The 19,963-nt window shown below is 42.3% G+C and overlaps 1 protein-coding gene across 1 annotated transcript in view; it reads left to right on the forward strand.

Moving 5' to 3' along the window:
* The first annotated feature begins 4,253 nt into the window (after positions 1-4,253).
* Positions 4,254-19,963, forward strand: part of LOC127004422 (serine-rich adhesin for platelets-like) — a 31,943-nt gene continuing 16,233 nt past the window's right edge. Inside the window, exon 1 of the mRNA XM_050872092.1 lies at positions 4,254-4,608. Within this exon, the coding sequence (XP_050728049.1) occupies positions 4,604-4,608 (5 nt within the window). The 5' untranslated portion in view covers positions 4,254-4,603. The remainder of the gene's footprint in view (positions 4,609-19,963) is intronic.

The following is a 19,963-nucleotide window of genomic DNA, read 5'->3' on the forward strand; positions in this document are numbered from 1 at the left end:
AAGTAATTTATGATGCGGGACTTTATCAAACGCTTTCTGGAAATCAAGATAGACTACGTCCAGTGATTTGGTTACGTCATAAACAGTGAAGAGGTCGTTATAAAAGGTTAATAGGTTTGATAGGCAGGATCTTTTGTTTCGGAAGCCATGTTGTGAGTCCCCAATCAATGAGTGGCTTTCAAGGTAACTCACAATTTTGTCTCTAATTATGCCCTCAAGTAGCTTACCTACAACCGAAGTTAGACTAATGGGCCTGTAATTACCTGGTACTTTTTTGTCTCCTTTCTTGAAAATCGGTGTCACATTAGCCTTTTTCCAATCTGAAGGGACGATGCCTTGTCGCAAGGACATATTGAATACGGTTGTGAGGGAGGAGAGTATTTCGCTCTTCGTTTCTTTCAGCAGAGTTGGATATACTTTGTCAGGTCCAGGACTTTTATTTGTTTTAAGTGAATGGAGAGCTTTAAGGACTTCATCGGTTGTTATTTCAAAATTAGGCAATGCATGCTCGGGATTTACAATAGTACTGGAGTTGGTGGTAGCGAGAGGAAGACTGTTAGTATTAAACACCGAGGAAAAGTAATTGTTTAAGAGGTTTGCAATGTGTTGGCTGTCAGTCACTAGTGCACCGTCGCTGTTTGTTAAAGGTCCAATACCACTTTTGATCGCCTTTCTGTTGTTTATGTAACTGAAGAAAGATTTCGGGTTATTTTTACAGTTGGCTGCAATATTTTCTTCGTATCTACGCTTTGCCTGACCTACTAGTCTTTTTACTCGTCGCCTGGCATCATTATAAAGTCTAATGTTCTCGGGCGTGCTTTGTTCTTTCTTTAACCTGTAAAACAATTTTCTCTCATTGACTGATTGTTTAATTTCGCTATTAAACCACGGTGGGTTTTTATTAGTGTTAATTCGTTTCTCGCACAAGTTGACTAATGTGTTATGCTTATTGAGTAAGTGATTTTAAGGCTTAGCCAGGCTTCCTCTACGTTGCCGTCATCTGATAGTTGTATTTCTGTTAGTTTTTGTCGGATTTCTACGAAGTTAGCTCTTTTGAAATTGGGCACCTTTACTTTATTTTCAGTCACTGATGATTGAGCTTTAATGTCGACGCGCACTAATTTATGATCGCAAGAACCGAGGTGTTCTCCTACCGTGACACTACTGACAAGGTTATCTTGGGTCGTTATAACAAGGTCGAGTATATTATTTTGTCGAGTTGGCTCAGAAACCATTTGGCTTAGATAATTTTCTTCTAGAAATTCGATCATTCTATGTGACTCGCCTTCTGTACCTGACAGTGTCGCCCAGTCGATATGGGGGAGGTTAAAGTCTCCTAATATCAGTGAGTCGTTGTTATTAAGTGACTGCCTTAAGACGCTGTACATTTCAAGGTCGTCATCGAGTGATTGCCCGGGAGGTCTGTAGGTGACAGATATATTTAAATTGACTTTTGCAATGTTTACTCGCACGCACAAATGTTCAACGTTACTGTTTCCCGGTGTTTTGTCGGTGGGTTGCAAATAGCTTTTGACATAAAGGGCGACGCCACCGCCTCTACGGTTTACACGATCTTTGTTGAAGAGTCTGTAGCCATCTATGTTGTATTCGGAACTTAAATCAATATTAGTGGTGTCGATAAATGTTTCGGTTATAGCAATTATGTCAAAATTTTCTGTTAAAGCAAGACATCTCAGTTCATCAAATTTGTTTCTTAGGCTACGCGCATTGAAACTAAGGATTTTTAAGTTATTTAGAGGCTTGGTAATACAGGTGGTGGTACTTGCGGGATCACGGTTACGGGTTTGTTGCGATGCACGGCGTCTATTTACACGGGCGGGGTGGAGGGACGTGGCCGTGACTCGTTTTTTGCTCGGATGACACGCACTGCTTCGTTGAGGAGCCTTCCGAGTCTGGCTGCCCCGATGGGAGAAAGGTGCAATCCGTCCCTGTGGAAAAGTTCATTTTGTCCATAGAAATTGTCCCATGCGTTTAGGAACTCCACGTCAAGAGAGAGAGAGAGAGAGAGAGAGAGAGAGAGAGAGAGAGAGAGAGAGAGAGAGATTATGAATCCTACATCGTCCACCCTGAGAGCCTGTCACTAGTGTAAGTCTGCCTGCACTATTGGATCAAATCAAACTACCGTTATTCCTAGTTATGAATTATATAATAAAAAAATAAAAATAAATGTTGATTAGAGTTCGCAAAGACAAACTATTCATTACATAGAGACCAGAAACGTATGAAAATAATGTCGCTGGGTCGTGGCAAAGTACTCCACGCAAGTGTCCATATACCTTTGCCCTTTGACTTTTCATTTAGTTTCCTGTTGTTCTATATTTTCTTGAGAGGGGGTCGCTCCTCTTTTCCCTGACTAAACACTCTTGCTTTTGACCCGGTATTTATTTCCTTTATTGACTTTTCCCATATTCGAGATTAGTTTTTATTCCATCTGAAACGGCAACAAAATAAATATTTACCTGTGTCCATTCCCTATAACCTTGCTCTGAGCGGCGTCCTTGGTTATCCTTTTGTGGTTGTCTTCTCGGTTTTGTTGATTCTGTCTGATGAATGTCCGTTTCGTGTCACTTGTGTCCCACTTTCCTTAGTAAACAACATAACTGAAGGGACACATTGTCGTGACAGTGGTAAGGTATACATGTGAGGGAGATTATCTTTGGTGAGCAACATCTTATATGAATGGGCACTAGAATATACCTTGTGAATTGTTAAACCAATCGGTACACATGACAGGTTGGGTTTTTCTGGGTGTATTGATCTTGTATCCTTGAACCTTCCTCTTCCACCTTCGATTTATTGACGTTCCTGTTTTATCCGACATAGAATTTGAGAAAAAATATATAGATAAAATAGCGCTTCATCTATGTGTGTAAGCGAGTGTGTGTGTGTGTGTGTGTGTGTGTGTGTGTGTGTGTGTGTGTGTGTGTGTGTGTGTGTGTGTGTGTGTGTGTGTGTGTGTGTGTGACCTTAGCTGTCACAGGCCCTGCTGACCTTCACTACGGCAGACCAATGCCGTCACCAGGAAACAAGAAAGACACACACACACAAAAAAAAAAAAAAAAACACGTCTCAGAAACGGATGCAACATAACTTGTAGATGACGAATACACACACACACACACACACACACACACACACACACACACACACACACACACACACACACACACACCTTGTGAAATTTTAAAGGTATCGCCCTGCCACAGTGATTAGCCTTTCGACGGCCAGTGACGCCGCCCCACCTTGAACTCACCGACGCGCTGCACTCCCCTCAGTCCTCCGTCACTCTCCGCCCCTCTCAAAATACTCAGTCAGATCAGTACTATCATCACTGTTATTGTTATTATTATTATTATTATTATTATTATTATTATTATTATTATTATTATTATTATTATTATTATTATTATCATCATAATCATCATCATCATCAACATCACATGAAAAAACATAGCTCCGTAGTGCAGTGTTTAGCATGCTCACTTCACAATCGAGAGGTTCCGGGCTCGATTCCCTGGGGGAGTGGAGACGGATGGGCGGGCAGTCTCCTCACATCCAGGCCCCCTGTCCCTCCCGCAGTGAATGGGTGCCGGTGTTGGTCGGGTGTTCTGTCGCGCCTCCCAGGTGTGAGTGGATGTGATGAGAGGCTCCAGGCGTTCCCAAAGATCCGTCACTTGAACTCCAAGCATATTCGGGGAAGGTACTGGCTAACAACAGCGAGCCAAGGGCGCGATTAGACCATGGTGAACAACACACCTCCACATACAAATTCCACGTACACGTTCCACTATGATTATTACTATATAACATTTCCTGAACCACTAACAACCATAACCTGAATTCTGTAAACATTCCCAAGTACGTACTCTTGTAATATCAGACGGAAACCTTGACACTAAAAAAACATCCGAATAGAAGGAAAAAAATAAGAAATTCGCAAATATCGTCAAGCCAAGGTCTGAACTTAGTCACGAACACACAATTAAATCATGAGCCATATGAGTGTGTGTGTGTGTGTGTGTGTGTGTGTGTGTGTGTGTGTGTGTGTGTTAAGACAGGAGGGGCGGGGGTAAAGGAAGGGGAGAGAAGATGGATTTTATTTGATGGCCTTTGGGTGGGTGGGCGGGCGGGAGGATGGGAGGTGGCTGGATGGGTGGGTGAGTGCGTAGCGTGTCAAGGGGTGGGGTGGGGCGGGAGGGCCGCGTCCTAGTGTGGCAGTGGCAATAGAGTTGGTGCCGTGAGCGGGTGACAGTGCCTGGCTGCTCCTTCAAACACACGCATTCCACCCACAGACCAAACTTGTTAAAAAACCTTCTGACGCGGGCGACAGCGATGCTCTAACATTCTCCACAAAGCGTATCACATCTTTAATTTATAATAAGTAAACGTACCCACAATTCGCTTTGAAATAGATGAAATAATAACTCAGCATGCAAAGAGAGCAGAATTTGAATACGGATAAGAAATACATATTCGCGTAAATGAAGTAAACGGGGGTTCTTGTGCGAGGAGGGGAGGTTCTTACGATGCTGAAGGAGAGCGACGTGGCGTACCCCCTCTGAGACGCTCCGACCACGACAACATGAGGTAAGGAAAGCTTCGTGGCACTTCATACGCCGGAGCTAAGTAAAGGGATTATTTCAATGTCTTCTTGTCCTTCTTGTTCTTGTTCTTGTTTTTATTCTCCTTCCTTCTTCATTCTTCTTCGTCTTCTTCCTCTTCTTCTTTCTTCTTCTCTTCTCGTTCTTTTTCTTTTACTTCTTCTTTTTTTCTTCCTTCTTCTTTCCTTTTCTTTTTCTTCTTTCTTCCTTTCATTAATTAAATTTGTTACGTTAAATGAGACAAACCAAGAGTTACATAATAAAAAAAATGAGCTAATATACCTCCAAGAAGAAAGCGGATGACGATACAAAAAAAAGAAGGACCACTAACAATAAGTTCCAGAAGTGTCTTGAAAAACGTTTATAACATCAGGGAGACGCATGAGGTAAGAAGGATTAAGCACACTTCATGGGGGCGATTGGAAAGGTTTTGTATTATTAAGTTCATCGAAGTATAATTATGACGCAGGGAGATCCGTGAGGTAAGAGAGCTTCATTAAACTGCATGGGAGGGAAAGGTACTGAATGCAAGGTTTCTCATGGGTTTCTATCATCAGGTTCGTCGAAATAAAATCATGAAGAGTCTTTGTCAAATTTTGTACCACTGCGTAATTTCGAACCGATTAAATAAAGGCCCAGACGGACACACAAAAAGAGATACTGAATGTTGGGGTTTATCATACAGATTATAAGAAAAGTAGCGTTTAAATTTGGTGTTAATGCATACTTCTGAATCGAATAGGTGAGCGGTGAAGCAAAATAAATAAATGAATAGCTGAATAAGTGTTTTGAGTATATATGAAAAAAATTTACATAAAAAGTCTCTCTTGAATTTAGTTTCAGTGTGTAATGCTGAATCGATTAAATAAACGCAAGGATGCACACACAAAAAAAGCATGATGGATGTGCCAAACTATCGCTTGCTGCGCCACTTACGTATACTTGTGTCCTTGGCATTTGGAGAGGCGACAAATATGCCTGTCTTGAACTTTGAAATTGGGGCACATGAACCTCCCCTTTTTAAGGTCACCCTCCATTTGTGTCGTCCGGATTTATAACATTTTGATTTCATGTAGTATTATGTAACAGTGGGAATAAACAAAGTTTCTGCCCCTACTGAATACTCATAAATAAAGATAAAGAAATCTAGTATACGTCGTAATAGCGATAATCATCCATACATGGAATGTTTATTATTTTTTCCTACTATTTCGTCTTTTATCAACGGCTTCAATTCCATAATTTATGGCTTGGAGTTACCCTTCTAAGTGTTGCATATATGTTTTTGTGAGTGCTTTCATCCTTGTCTTTGATGTCGTTGCTTCAAGGGCAGGACCCCGACCCGGTTATCTTCGATCTGAGTACTTGATCGACCTTCATAGGGGGTGGCTGCTAAAACATTCATAAAGCTGCCTGGCAACGGTACAACCCCTACTCACACCCTCGGCGGGAGGACCATTCAGGCGGCCAGACGCGACGGTGTACGTAAAAGGGATATTGACGTCAATACTTCGTCACTTCATGGTGACCTTGGGGTGATGTTTTGTGTCAGCCTTGTGGCCTGAGAGTACAACTTTCTGGTGTCAAATATGGGTTGTAGATGTTATTTGAACTTTTGGTTGGAGATAAGCTGTCACAGGAGTCAGCATTTATAGTTTTGTTCAAAGAAAATACTTTGTGAGTCCTTGTAATGTATTGACGTGACGTAGATAATGCAACTTATATATAACTCGTGGTGTTGTGTGAATTCAATGTGAATTTTTTATGACATCATGCATAGGTGGTTCTTGGGAAGGGCATGGCATAATGTGCTTTTATCGATGTATTTAAGAGAAAAGTACGAACAGTTCACTCTCCGTCAAAGGAAAGAAAATATGCCTAATACAAAATATATGCGTCCCAAACACATGTGAATTTGCGAAAATAGATTTTATTTGCTTGTAAACTAAGAGCAAAAAAATCATAAAACCCATTATCTACCTTTTTGCGCATTTTGTAAATCTGGTGGGAAAAAATGATGGCTTCAATTTTTATCTACTAATGCGGGAACAATACTATATGTATCAGAAAAGAAGATCATAAAACATTTGATATGAGGACCACCAGATGGAAAAAGAGAGAACTAAATACAAATCGCAAAAATGGATGTAGTCACAATTTATTCGCTCGTCCAGTCATGACGCAGCACACCATCCGTTCGTGTCGACATTCTACAAATGACGTGACGTTAATAAACAATCAGACTTTTTTTATGGTGAGATGCAAATACTCTTACTTTCAACTCAACTCAAATGTATATTAAAGACGAGTCCTTCGCTCATTTAAACCAAGTGACATGTAATCTAACAAAGATACTTAGTTAATTTGAGAAGCTCACTATCCCCTGAAAAAGGTGTATATGCAATTTCCTGTTGGTCCTCTTCCATCTTTGTATAAAAATATCGTGCCCTTATGCCATGACCTCTCTCTAATATAAGTTCGGTAGTTTCAAAGGTGGGCGAAATAAATGGATAATTCATTCTATCCGAGGAGTTTTATTTTCTCTTTGTCCAGTTCCATTTTTAGATCAGAATTACCGAGACTTATCACAATCGGAATTGCTTATTAATAGATGCTCGGTAGTTCTAGAAGAGGATGACAAACATGTGGTAGAGAGTAGAGGACACTGGATCGGAGTGACAAAAGGCATACATAAATCGTATTGGAAAGTGTATCAAACATTCTACCCACTTTTCTATCCCCTTTATATTCACTTTGCTTGTCGATAGTTACTTCAGGTATATATATCAATGCCTGTAAAGCCATTAGACGTTCTTAGTCTGTCTATGTCTCTTAATAAAAGGAATGTTCTTGCAAAACAGTATGATCATAGAAAGTAAAATGTGCAGGATTTTTCCGTAGAATTCTTTTACCGTCCACTCTCGCTCCCTCAATCCCTTTGTTTTCATCAAATGCATGCAATTTCAGACAGGAGAGAGAGAGAGAGAGAGAGAGAGAGAGAGAGAGAGAGAGAGAGAGAGAGAGAGAGAGAGAGAGAGAGAGAGAGAGAGAGAGAGAGAGAGAGAGAGAGAGAGAGAGAGAGAGAGAGAGAGAGAGAGAGAGAGAGAGAGAGAGAGAGAGAGAGAGAGAGAGAGAGAGAGAGAGAGAGAGAGAGAGAGAGAGAGAGAGAGAGAGAGAGAGAGAGAGAGAGAGAGAGAGAGAGAGAGAGAGAGAGAGAGAGAGAGAGAGAGAGAGAGAGAGAGAGAGAGAGAGAGAGAGAGAGAGAGAGAGAGAGAGAGAGAGAGAGAGAGAGAGAGAGAGAGAGAGAGAGAGAGAGAGAGAGAGAGAGAGAGAGAGAGAGAGAGAGAGAGAGAGAGAGAGAGAGAGAGAGAGAGAGAGAAAATACAGACTGGCAGACAGACAGACAGAAAGGATCCACCATGGATACAATATTGCACGGAAGCGAAGTTGATAATGTTTTCTTCTAAGTCCGATTATTCCTCGGGGCCATTAGAGACCTTTGAAATACTGAATGAATGCACTTTACGTCCCTGGCGCACGCACGTCCTTCCCTCGCTGATGGACAAAGCCTCTCGTGAGCGGCAGCGATAGGAGCGCGTTCATCCCTGCGTCCAAAACTCCACCTTCGAGTCCGACCCAGCGTTGCCAAATTATCGTACTCAGCGCAGTGCATTTTTGTAGTTTCTGACCGATAACTATAGCAAAAAAGGACGAAACCTATCAATATTTAACAGCTTTAACGCTAACTTTAATTTCCTATCGTTATTTGTGTGGTTACAACAGTCTTGGAGCCTAAAAATGATAAATGCAATGTTCATTGTACGACAATTTGGCAACGTTGGTCCGACCGTGACCGACTGCCGCTCCAAAACTTTTCCTTGCCCGCCACACCTCACCTCCCAATTTTGCCTTCGGTTCAGTTTCTACGGTGCCGAATAGACACACACAAAAAACCTCCAACAATACAATACTCCATCAGAGAGGAAAATCTTCTATAAAACATTCATTAAACAAAGGGAAACTATAAGCTCTATTCTAAGTCACATAACACCTATAAATTCTGCTCTGATATACAGCAAGCTATATACTCTCTTCATAAATACATATAAACTACAACTCTGCTCTAAAGCTCTGGAACCCTAAGTCATATTCTAAAACATAAGGGAAAAAAATATAAGATCTATTCTCAAACACAGTAGAAACAACACCTCTGCTTTACAATACTGAAACTTTAAATCTATTCTAAAACACAGGGAAAATAAATGATCTATTCTAAAGCAATGGAAACATAAAAACCTATTCAAATTATTAAAAAAGGAGTTAAGTCTTAAATATGTCTTATTCATTATTCAACCAAGAGAAAAAAAACTTTATAAAAATCCACTGTACAGCAAAATAGAAAAAATAAACTAAAAATAATACATAAAGCATAGCATAGCATAGCATACATAGTTCTCCCTACGCGTATAAACGAGTATACAGCTTTAGAGCACCGCAAACCAGAATGCAGGTAACTGTAATCTCATCCCTTAACGAACAACTCACCGGAGGGCCGTACTTGTCTCACTTAATGGCACTGCGCTAGACTTGATCGTCCGTCTCTAGAGAACCACTCGTCTCCGGCTCCTTGCTATTATCATGCCTTCTTTTTCTGCGCTAAAGAGGACAGGCAAGTATCTACATTCATTCATCTTTCTCACTGATAACACTTAGAACAGGTTGCCCTCTGTGCTGTATTCCCTCTTTCCTATATGTAAAGTCTATCAAGAGGGGAGTTCCAAGACACACATCGAAGTGAATTTGATCATGAGTTTTGGCATCTTCCTATTTTCTTGTTCGGTTGCAGGCGTTTGGTACATCGTTTTGTCCTTAATCTTTCTCCTGTACCGTAGAAAAGACCAAGGGCTGAACAAAAGATGCGAAAACACTACACCAAAGAAATCAGATGATGCTAAAAACGAACCATATAATTAAGTTTTCGAGGTGTCCTGATACTACCCCCAGCCGCGGCGTTAGGGCCTGAAGGGGAAGACCTCGGCCGACAAAAGTTTCTTGACGTCAGACCCTCATTCGTTTGTGATGAAGGACCCGTCTGACTCCGTGACGCAAATGTCGAGCTTTAAGGTTTCAACGTCATTTATTTTTCAAAGGAATACGGATTGGGAGTGTCACTTCTCTTGATTGAATCGAAGCTAGAAATAATTAAGGATATTGCTAGGACTTTGTTACAATTGAAAAAGTGATTGCTGGGAAGAACAGGCCATCGAAAAGCACTCCTAAAAAAAACACATCAACAGTAAAAGTCAATTACCTGAGATAAGATTTTAAATTGCTTGATGTTTTTTGGCACACACACACACACACACACACACACACACACACACACACACACACACACACACACACACACACACACACACACACACATACATCCCCCCCCTCCCCCCAACACTAACATGCATAGTACATACTCGCTAAACATAACGACAGGTCAACACAGAAAAGTCTTCCGTCCTTGAGGTGAAGAACCTTTTGACACACACACACACACACACACACACACACACACACACACACACACACACACACACACACACACACACACACACACACACACACACAAGCCCGCCCCCCCAAAACGAGAACTTATTATCGACGAGGCTCCGAAGGAAGACGAAGACGGGAAAAATGGCCTAATGAACGTCCATCACGAGGTAATTTAAGCGTGTTTTTCCTCCTTGGAGACTGACTGTTTGGAGGGGAGACGGGATGGATGGAGGGAGGCAAGGAGGCCGCTAGTCAACTGTAGTAGGAAGGGAAGGCTGGGTCAGTAAATCCATAATTACTTCACATTAGATCGATTTCCGGAGGCCAAGGAACGCGCCCCAGGCACATGGGACCCACGATGATGGGCTAAGGAGGGGGAAAAAATATAAACAGACAAGGGAGGGACGTGGGGGGAGGGGGTTGGATGCGTCTGGCAACCCTGAGCACGCAAGGTAACTGACCCGCAGCCTGCACGGGAAACCAAAACAAAGATGAAAGCGAAATAGGGTTCGTGTGTGTTTGATCCGATGTGTGTGTGTGTGTGTTAGGTAATTGCAACACACTTTGAGGTCATACAAAAAAATATGACACAAAAATAAACCAGACCTCTTGTAGTTGAAACTCTATGCACAGAAGTAACGAGATAAATATAACTACAGATTTATATAACTATTTACAACGAAAGGATTTTGTTATATAGCCAAGTCGTTCCCGAGATTCTAGAACTATATTCAAACGAGTAATTTCCGGTTCAATTTCATCAGTAACACACATCCAATCAGAAGAAAGACATTATCGACCTCCACGTAATTACGATATTACTGTGATAGGATCCACAAGTCACACGCACAAGTGAATGAGTATATAGCGAAGAATGAGTGTTCGTTCTATTCCAATACCTTCTTAGACCTATTGCATCTTTAAATGGTTACAAGGCTTCCAGGAACGGACTCTCTCTCTCTCTCTCTCTCATAATACACGTGCTTCCACCTCAAATGTTACTGTCAAATTCTTGTAGAAAATGTCTAATCTCTCTCTCTCTCTCTCTCTCCCTGTTTGTCTGTCTGTCTGTCTGTCTCTGTCTGTCTGACTGTCTCTCTCTCTCTCTCTCTCTCTCTCTCTCTCTCTCTCTCTCTCTCTCTCTCTCTCTCTGTCCCTCTAATACCCTCGCACGCTCCCTCATCCCCGTCCACAGTCTACATAATTCCTTTCCTTCCCAGCGCTCGACTCTTTGCCCTCCTCGATCACTACCGCTGAAAATCTGTCCCTCCATGTCCGCTTCCCTGTACTTGGGGCTATCCTTCCATGTCCACCTTCTCCCTCTTCCCCCGTCTGTTCTTTCCTTTATTGCGGAACTCCTCCCCTCTCCCCCACGCGGTTCACTTCCTCACGCTTCCCTCATCACGTTCATGGCAGTAGCTCACGCACCTATATTACACGAGCTCACCACTGCCACTGCTAACGAACTGCCTGGCTTCTGTGCACTGTCACCCGGAATTGATTTTGTTCCGCGTAATGAAGCAAAGAGTCGTCTGAAGGAGGGAAGAGAAGTTAACGGGGCTTGCTTTATGGGGCCTTGCCGTTTATGCAGGTTCCTTAGCTCTTGCCTTGCGTGTGTAATGAGATTTCCTCCCTTATCTCCAGTTCCTAAAGCGGCTCTCTTTTCTCTTTCCTTTTTTTTTTTTTTTTTTTGCTTTAATGGAAAAATTAATAATAACTGCTTGTGGTTGTAGTGGTGGTGGTGGTGGTGGAGAGAGAGAGAGAGAGAGAGAGAGAGAGAGAGAGAGAGAGAGAGAGAGAGAGAGAGAGAGAGAGAGAGAGAGAGAGAGAGAGAGAGAGAGAGAGAGAGAGAGAGAGAGAGAGAGAGAGAGAGAGAGAGAGAGAGAGAGAGAAACTTTTCCTTCCTTGCATGTCTTAGGGTGTGTGTGTGTGTGTGTGTGTGTGTGTGTGTGTGTGTGTGTGTGTGTGTGTGTGTGTGTGTGTGTGGGGGGGTTGGTGAGTGGGTGTGGGAGGTTTTTTTTCCCCAGTGTGTCATGTCGTTGCCATGCTCCGCCGCCGTTGATCCTCTCATCCTGCGGGCGTGACCGAGGTTCCTGTGCTTTAATGACTAATGTGTGGCACCGAAGACCTTCCGTGATCCCCAACGCGTGACGTCATGCAGCCACCACGCGTCCCGGTCTGTGCTCACGCCTCCAACGATGGTCCACAAATATATCGAGTCGTGGGGTGCTAATGTAGCTACCCTCATCCTTCGCTACTCGTACTGATCAAAATCTCGCAACCTCATAGGGCCTGTAGGAGGTGCAGGATGCGAAACCAAAGCCGCTGTGCAAGGGGATCGAGACGAAGTATTGATCAAGTGCGCCTGCTCGCCTGCTGGCCACGTTATTCCATTGGTTGGCCCCAAATCTGGCGGTCACCACCGAAGACATCTCTCCGACGGAAGAACGGGGCGGAAGTATCAAAAGCAGTGGTGTTGGTGCTGATACTCGCTCTACGGCTGGTACTGAGGAGGCATTGAGAGGGTACACGCGCTCCCAATACTCGTCGCGTGATCAATGTTAGGGACAGTGCGTGGCGTGAATGTTTAATCGTCACCGCCTGGAATATCGAAGGCTTTGATGATGAAGAGTGACCCGTGGCCTTGAGTGAGCGACTGTCCAGGAAAACAAACAAACATGCAGTCTCAACCCCTCCCTCCATCTCCCTTGACTCCACCTCATGCCCTTGTGTAATATGTCTCCCCTGACTGACTGATGCTTGATAGAGTGCGACATCGAGGTAAACGTTTCCTGTGTCTGTCGAAGCGTTAGTTGACTTTGTGTTCTCGTCTTCCCGAACTCGTGTGAAGAGCTCATGCATGGTGCTCGGTGGTCGATATCTTGTTGTCATGGAAATATCAAACAATGGCCACAAACAGGGAATCGCTACTCAGGAAACTTACGGGATTACTAAAGAGGTGAGCGGCGTCTCTTTCTTGCATGCGCTTTGTTAGTTGTTATTGTTGTTGTGGTGATTGTTAGTGCTGTTCTTTGTATGTTGTTGCTAAGTACGTTGTTTTTCTTGTTGTGGTCATGGTGGCTGCACGTATTTCGAAACTTTTTAGGAAGTGTTTATGTTCGATGTTAGAGACTAGGTGTTTGTTTCTTAGTGTTTGTTTGTCTGTTTGTTTGTTCGTTTGTTTGTTTGCTTGCTTGTTTCTTTATGAGTTTGTGTATGTGTGTATTTTCCTGTCGTGCACTGTGTTCTTCATTATAATTTTTAAGAATTTTACGATATAATTTCCTTTTGCCTGTCTGTCTGTTTGTTTGTCTGTCTGCCTGTCTCTGTCTGTCTTTTCGTTTATCTGCCTGTCTTCTGTCGGTCTGTCTGTCTCTATCTGTACGCCTATCCATCCATCAATGTATGTACGAAAGTATCTACCTGTCTATCTATCTACCTATCTATATATCTATCTAAGTCCCACAGCCGAGAAAAATAGAATTATACCAATAAAACTTATATTTTAAGACCAGGGGAAGTAACAAGAGACCGTAAAGGGGAAGTTTATTACCTCTGGCGACAATCATTCGTAAGTGATTGTCAACTTCATAAAGTTTATTCTACCGTATAAACCAGACGAGGCTTCGCTTTATTGTGCCAGGACTACCTTTTGAAATTATATCGAGAAATACCTTCCATTCCAATTCACAATAATAGATTGGAAACACACACACACACACACACACACACACACACACACACACACACACACACACACACACACACACACACACACACACACACACACACACACACACACACACACACACACACACACACACACACACACACACACACACACACACACACACACACACACACACACACACACACACACACACACACACACACACACACACACACACACACACACACACACACACACACACACACACACACACACACGCCGTATCACAGGTGATCTGGTGCAGCAAGTGGAATTATGTATATTTGAGGTTAATAACCTGATTAAAAGTACGTGACAGTGTACCACCGTATGAGAGAGAGAGAGAGAGAGAGAGAGAGAGAGAGAGAGAGAGAGAGAGAGAGAGAGAGAGAGAGAGAGAGAGAGAGAGAGAGAGAGAGAGAGAGAGAGAGAGAGAGAGAGAGAGAGAGAGAGAGAGAGAGAGAGAGAGAGAGAGAGAGAGAGAGAGAGAGAGAGAGAGAGAGAGAGAGAGAGAGAGAGAGAGAGAGAGAGAGAGAGAGAGAGAGAGAGAGAGAGATTTTTATTAATACTTTATTACATACAAAATCTACGGAAATCAGGAATATGGTTTCAAATACGGTGAACTAACCTAATATATATATATATATATATATATATATATATATATATATATATATATATATATATATATATATATATATATATATATATATATATATATATATATATATATATATATATATACAAACGCATCCTCACGAAGAACTATTTCTCAAAACCTTTTTTTCTATCAGATGGAGAAAATTGATGAGGAACAAAACAAGAGGCAAGTTATAAATTTGGTATTTAGTTTTCTAAATCTAAAGAAGTTATATTACTACTAGAAACCTTTGCAATAATCTCTCTCTCTCTCCCCCGCATCATAAATTACTTTACAAATTAAAGCAAATAGGTATTGACGGTCAAGTAAACCAATGGATCGCGAATTGGTTGAGCAACAGACAACAAAGAGTAGTGATCGACGGATTTAACTCAGAGTGGGCGCCTGTCACTAGTGGCGTCCCTCAGGGCTCGGTCCTTGGCCCAGTGCTCTTCATTATTTACATCAACGACGTGGATGTTGGACTCAATAACCGCATTAGTAAATTTGCAGACGACACAAAGATTGGCAACTCGGTTCTCACTGACGAAGACAGGCAAAGCCTCCAAGAGGATTTGCACAAAATTTCAGCTTGGTCGGATAGATGGGAGATGCCCTTTAACGTAGACAAGTGCCAGGTCCTTCAAGTTGTAACGAGGAATAAGAAGTTCGAATTCGAAATGCGCGGCGTTAAACTCAAACGCGTTCAATGCGTCAAAGACTTGGTGGTAAAAATCGCGTCAAACATCAAATTCTCACAGAAATGCATCGATGCAGCAAATAAAGCGAACAGAATGTTGGGCTTCATTAAAAGAAACTTTGTATTCAAGAATAAAGATGTAATACTCCAGCTCTACAACAGTTTAGTCAGACCCCACTTGGAATATGCGGTACAGTTTTGGTCTCCCCACCATGCAAAGGATATTGCTAAATTAGAAGGTGTTCAGCGTCGGGCAACGAAAATGATCCTTCCTTGCGCAACAAATCCTACGAAGAAAGGCTTTCACCCTTAACATGTTCTCTCTTGAGAAACGTCGCCCGAGGAAAACTGATCGAATGTTTTAAAATACTTAATGGTTTCACGAATGTAGACAGATCAACATTGTTTATGATCGATGACACTTTGCGCACGAGGAACAATGGCGTAAAACTCAGATGTAGACAAGTAAATTCAGACTGCACCAAATTTTTCTTCACCAACGTTGTAGTGCGAGAATGGAATAAGCTTCCACCGTCAGTGGTCCAGTGTAACACGATTGACTCCTTCAAAAATAAGCTCGACCGTCACTTCCTTCAACTTAATATCAACTAGAGTAGAAATGCAACGTTTTGGAGTCTTCTGATTAATGTAAAATCACTTAGGTTTAAGGGCAGACCACCAAGTCTGGACCATGGGGTCTGTGTGGTCTGATTTTCTATGTAAATCTCTCTCTCTCTCTCTCTCTCTCTCTCTCCATGTGAGTGTGCTTACACGCACAATTATGAACGAATAAAACAAGAAAACAAACAAAGCAAACAAACAAGCAGAGGGAAAATCAGTAAAACCCTCCAACATTCACTATCACCCCCCCCACCCCTCCGCCACGCATGAACGTCTTTGAATGAAACTCGTAATTTAAGAACTGTTCACTGTTTATGTTCACGGAATTCGTTAAGGATTATCTGCTCGAGGAAGATAACAAGCATGAAAGGGTCACGAGGACACGAAAAAAGAAAAAGGAAATGAAACTGAATCTTGACCCTCCTAGGAAAAAAATATAATGACCCTGATTCTCCTGGATGAAAAAAATAATAATCAGAATCACAATTCACCTAGAAGAGAAAGACTGACCAGCCTCTCCTGAGCAGAGAAAAATAGAGAGAAAAAAAAACATAATCCTGACTCGCCTAGAATAGAAAAACTGACCCTTCCTCTCCTGGACAGAAAATAATAAAAAAAGGATCTTGGGTCTGCTATCATAGGAAAAAAGAAAACGGGTCACGAATCTCTTCAGTTAAGCACAAATCTTGACTTGCCTAAAAAAAATAATTACATGATGTCACGACTCTCTTAAAGAATGGAGCAGAGACTAAGGAAAAAAAATACCTTGACTTTACTGGGGGAAATAATCACGTTGACATTGCTTCCTAGTATAGTTTTAAAAGGTGGAAAGAGAAAAAAAATCGAGGAGGAGGAGGAGGAGGAGGAGGAAGAGGAAGGGAGGGCTCAAGGAAAAAAAAGATAAAACGATACCTTGACTTTACTGGGAGAGAAAATCACGTGGACATTCTTTTACCAGTATTGTTTAAGTCAAGGGGTGGAAAACGAAAAGAAAATTGTCAAGGAGGGAGAGGGAGGAGGATGAAGGGGTGCGGGGAAGGGCTCAGTGCTCAGGGAAGGTCAGTTAACGTCAGAGGAGCGAGGGGGGCATGAAAGAGGTAAGGCACGTCTCCTCCAACAGGGAAAAGACCGGTCAGGGAGAGCGAGGCAGGAGTATTGGGGGTTGGCATTGATTAGAGAAGGGCCGGAAAGGGGTCAAGGATAGTTAAGTGCCGAGGAAAATATTGAATGGTTTAATGTTGTTCGTGATTATGATGATGACGATGATGATGAGGAGGAGGAGGAGTAGGAGAGGAGGAGGAGAGGAGCAGGAGAAGGAGAAGGAGGACGAAGAAGAAGAACAAGAACAAGAACAAGAACAAGAACAAGAACAAGAACAAGAAGAAATAGAAGAAAAAGAAGAAAAGACGAAAAAGAAGAAGAAGAAGAAGAAGAAGAAGAAGAAGAAGAAGAAGAAGAAGAAGAAGAAAAGAAGGACGAAGAGGTGGAGGAATGACTAAAACGAAAGGAAGTGGTGATCAGAATGGACAATTTGTACGAGTGTTCGGTGACAACGGGAGCTGAAATCTAAAGTGGATCAAATTTACTGCTAACAAACATCGAGTAGAAGTGAAGAGAAGAAATTGGGGGCGAGGGTGTTTTGAACCATGGTTATCGTTCCAACACTGATTCTTCTGTTGATTATTATCGTGAATTGGAATAAAGAGAAGTGTGGGTTAGAAGGGCATGTCTCCTACCATGGCTTTCATTTAAATATTGCTTTAATCCTTGGTGCTTTATAACAACTTTTCCGCTACTTTTCACCAAGAGCAGGATTGTGAAAGAGGGATAAAAAGGGGAATATCCTTCGAGTGAGGCTTTCGTTCCAATATGCCTTCAGATAAAACGAAAGCATATCTTATTGTTCCCTAAGAGGGTTTTTTTTTTCGTCAGCTGCCTTTCCCTTCAGCAATATGAAAGTTTCTCAATTCCCCTTAACCTTCCTTTGAAGAGTTTTCTTCGATAATCGTACCCGAATTCGAACTATAGCCTTTCTTTCCTTCCTTTATGTAATACGACAACCCTAGACTCCCCAATCTTATCTAGACGAGTTTTTTTCGACCATTGTAGCCTTCCCATTGCTCTACAAGGTATTACAACTCTCATTACTCTCTAACCTTCCCTATAAGTTTTTTTCTTCAACCTCAATATGCTTTCCCTCTTCTCTTCAGGTAATACAATTCTCGTTACTCTTTAACCTTCACCATATTGCGGTCGGCCTTGAGCGCCGGTATGCTTTCTAATGGGGCCAGTTGATCGGACCCAGTGCGTTAGTAGCACAGCCAAATGTTTTATAGTGGTGCCATCTTGCTTGGCTCATGCTACAGCCGGGAGCTCTACTTGATCCACTTTAGAGAGTTTCGCTAGAGTTCGGGTTAACAGGTTGCCATCAGAACAGCATGTGGATAGTGTTAGAATCATTCGACGATGACTGAAAATCGCCAGCTTGTAGCGACGGGCGGGACGTCAACCCGTGTCCTCCAGGCCACCGCGCCCACACGTTGACCACTCAGCCACCGCCTTCCCATAGGCTTTTCTTCACCCATCGTAACCCTCAGTAGGCCTTCCCTCTTGTCGGGTATTACAGCTTTCATTTTTCCCTAAAGTTCTCTGAGTTTTTTCTACAACCATCGTCACCGTGTCCCCTTTAGGTCATATTCTTAAACATTTCGACGCCCTAGCACACACAAGGCTTTCGTAGGAGTTTTGACCACTTCCAGGGGTAATTTTATGACCCTTCTGGTAGGTTTGACCCTTCATCCGTATTATGAGCCTAAAAAAACAACATTTATTAGAACACGAGTGATCTCTTTTTCGGCCTTTAGTAAATAGTTGATGTAAAGGGTGGAAGCGTCTAAGAATACCTGCCCAAGCCACAGACTCGGCCGCCTCTCAGGAGCTCCGCCAGTACGTACTCAGGCGGCGTGACCCGGGAGTGACGTCAGGCGGTGGTTGTGGGTCGAGGCCGCCTCACCTTGTTACCTGAGTCAATTTAAGAAGAAAATGTATATAATTCTATATTCAACACTCGACTATATTTGGCTTTACATAAAAAAAAACTTAACGCACACTGGTGTTCAAGTTACACAAGGGGATATTACTCTTTCCCCTTTTTTCTTTCTTTCCTTCTTTCTCTTTTTTTTCTCTCTTTCTTTCTATATCTTTCTTTCTTTCTTTTTTCTCTCATTCTTTCTTTTCTTTCTTTCTTTCTTTCTTTCTCTCTTTCTCTATTTCTTTCTCTATTTCTTTCTCTCTCTCTCTCTCTCTCTCTCTCTCTCTCTCTCTCTCTCTCTCTCTCTCTCTCTCTCTCTCTCTCTCTCTCTCTCTCTCTCTCTCTCTCTCTCTCTCTCTCTCTCTCTCTCTCTCTCTTTCTCTCTCTCTCTCTCTCACACACACACACAGAAGGCCGTGTCATGTGTCAGGGCTGTGTTTGAGTAGTCCAGATTCCTTGCTTCTCTAGGTCTAGCGTGACTCACGTTATCCAGCATTTCGTGCAAAGAAAAATACACCTCAACTTTTAATGTTGCCATGCTTCTCAGAATTCTGCAAAGTTTTCAAGAATAATAATGCGTCTGAACTGGTTTGCGAATACTCCTTCATATTTATAAGCACGTGTCAAATCTTCATTCTCTCGATATGAAACTCTTCCTCATCACCTCATTCCAGGAGTCTTTAAGGAGCAACCTGGAGTAAGAAGGAGGTATATACTAAGCTAAACACTCAGTATGCAGCGACCAAAATCATACACTCATGGATTGTAATTATATCACAGAAAGTAAAGTAAAAGGCTTCTTGCTCTTCATAACATTATATTCCGTTGGAGCTGAGGCCGCTTGCCGCAAGAAACGTACCTACGTGACGGAGAAGCGTCCAGCTGTGCGTTAGGGGCATGCAAGGATCGTGTACTCGTGACGTCACGGCACTGCAGGCGCTGTGCACGTGTCGTCACTGCACGCTTGTCGCCAGGAAAATAATGGTAAGCAAATGTGAGGCTGCCTATTAACACTTCGCCTCTTGAATAGAAAAAGGGTTGTTTTTCATCATTAATGGATATACTGATCTTTATTTTCTTATACACAGGTTGG

This window comes from Eriocheir sinensis, chromosome 28 (assembly GCF_024679095.1).
Source record: "Eriocheir sinensis breed Jianghai 21 chromosome 28, ASM2467909v1, whole genome shotgun sequence".
NCBI lineage: Eukaryota > Metazoa > Arthropoda > Malacostraca > Decapoda > Varunidae > Eriocheir > Eriocheir sinensis.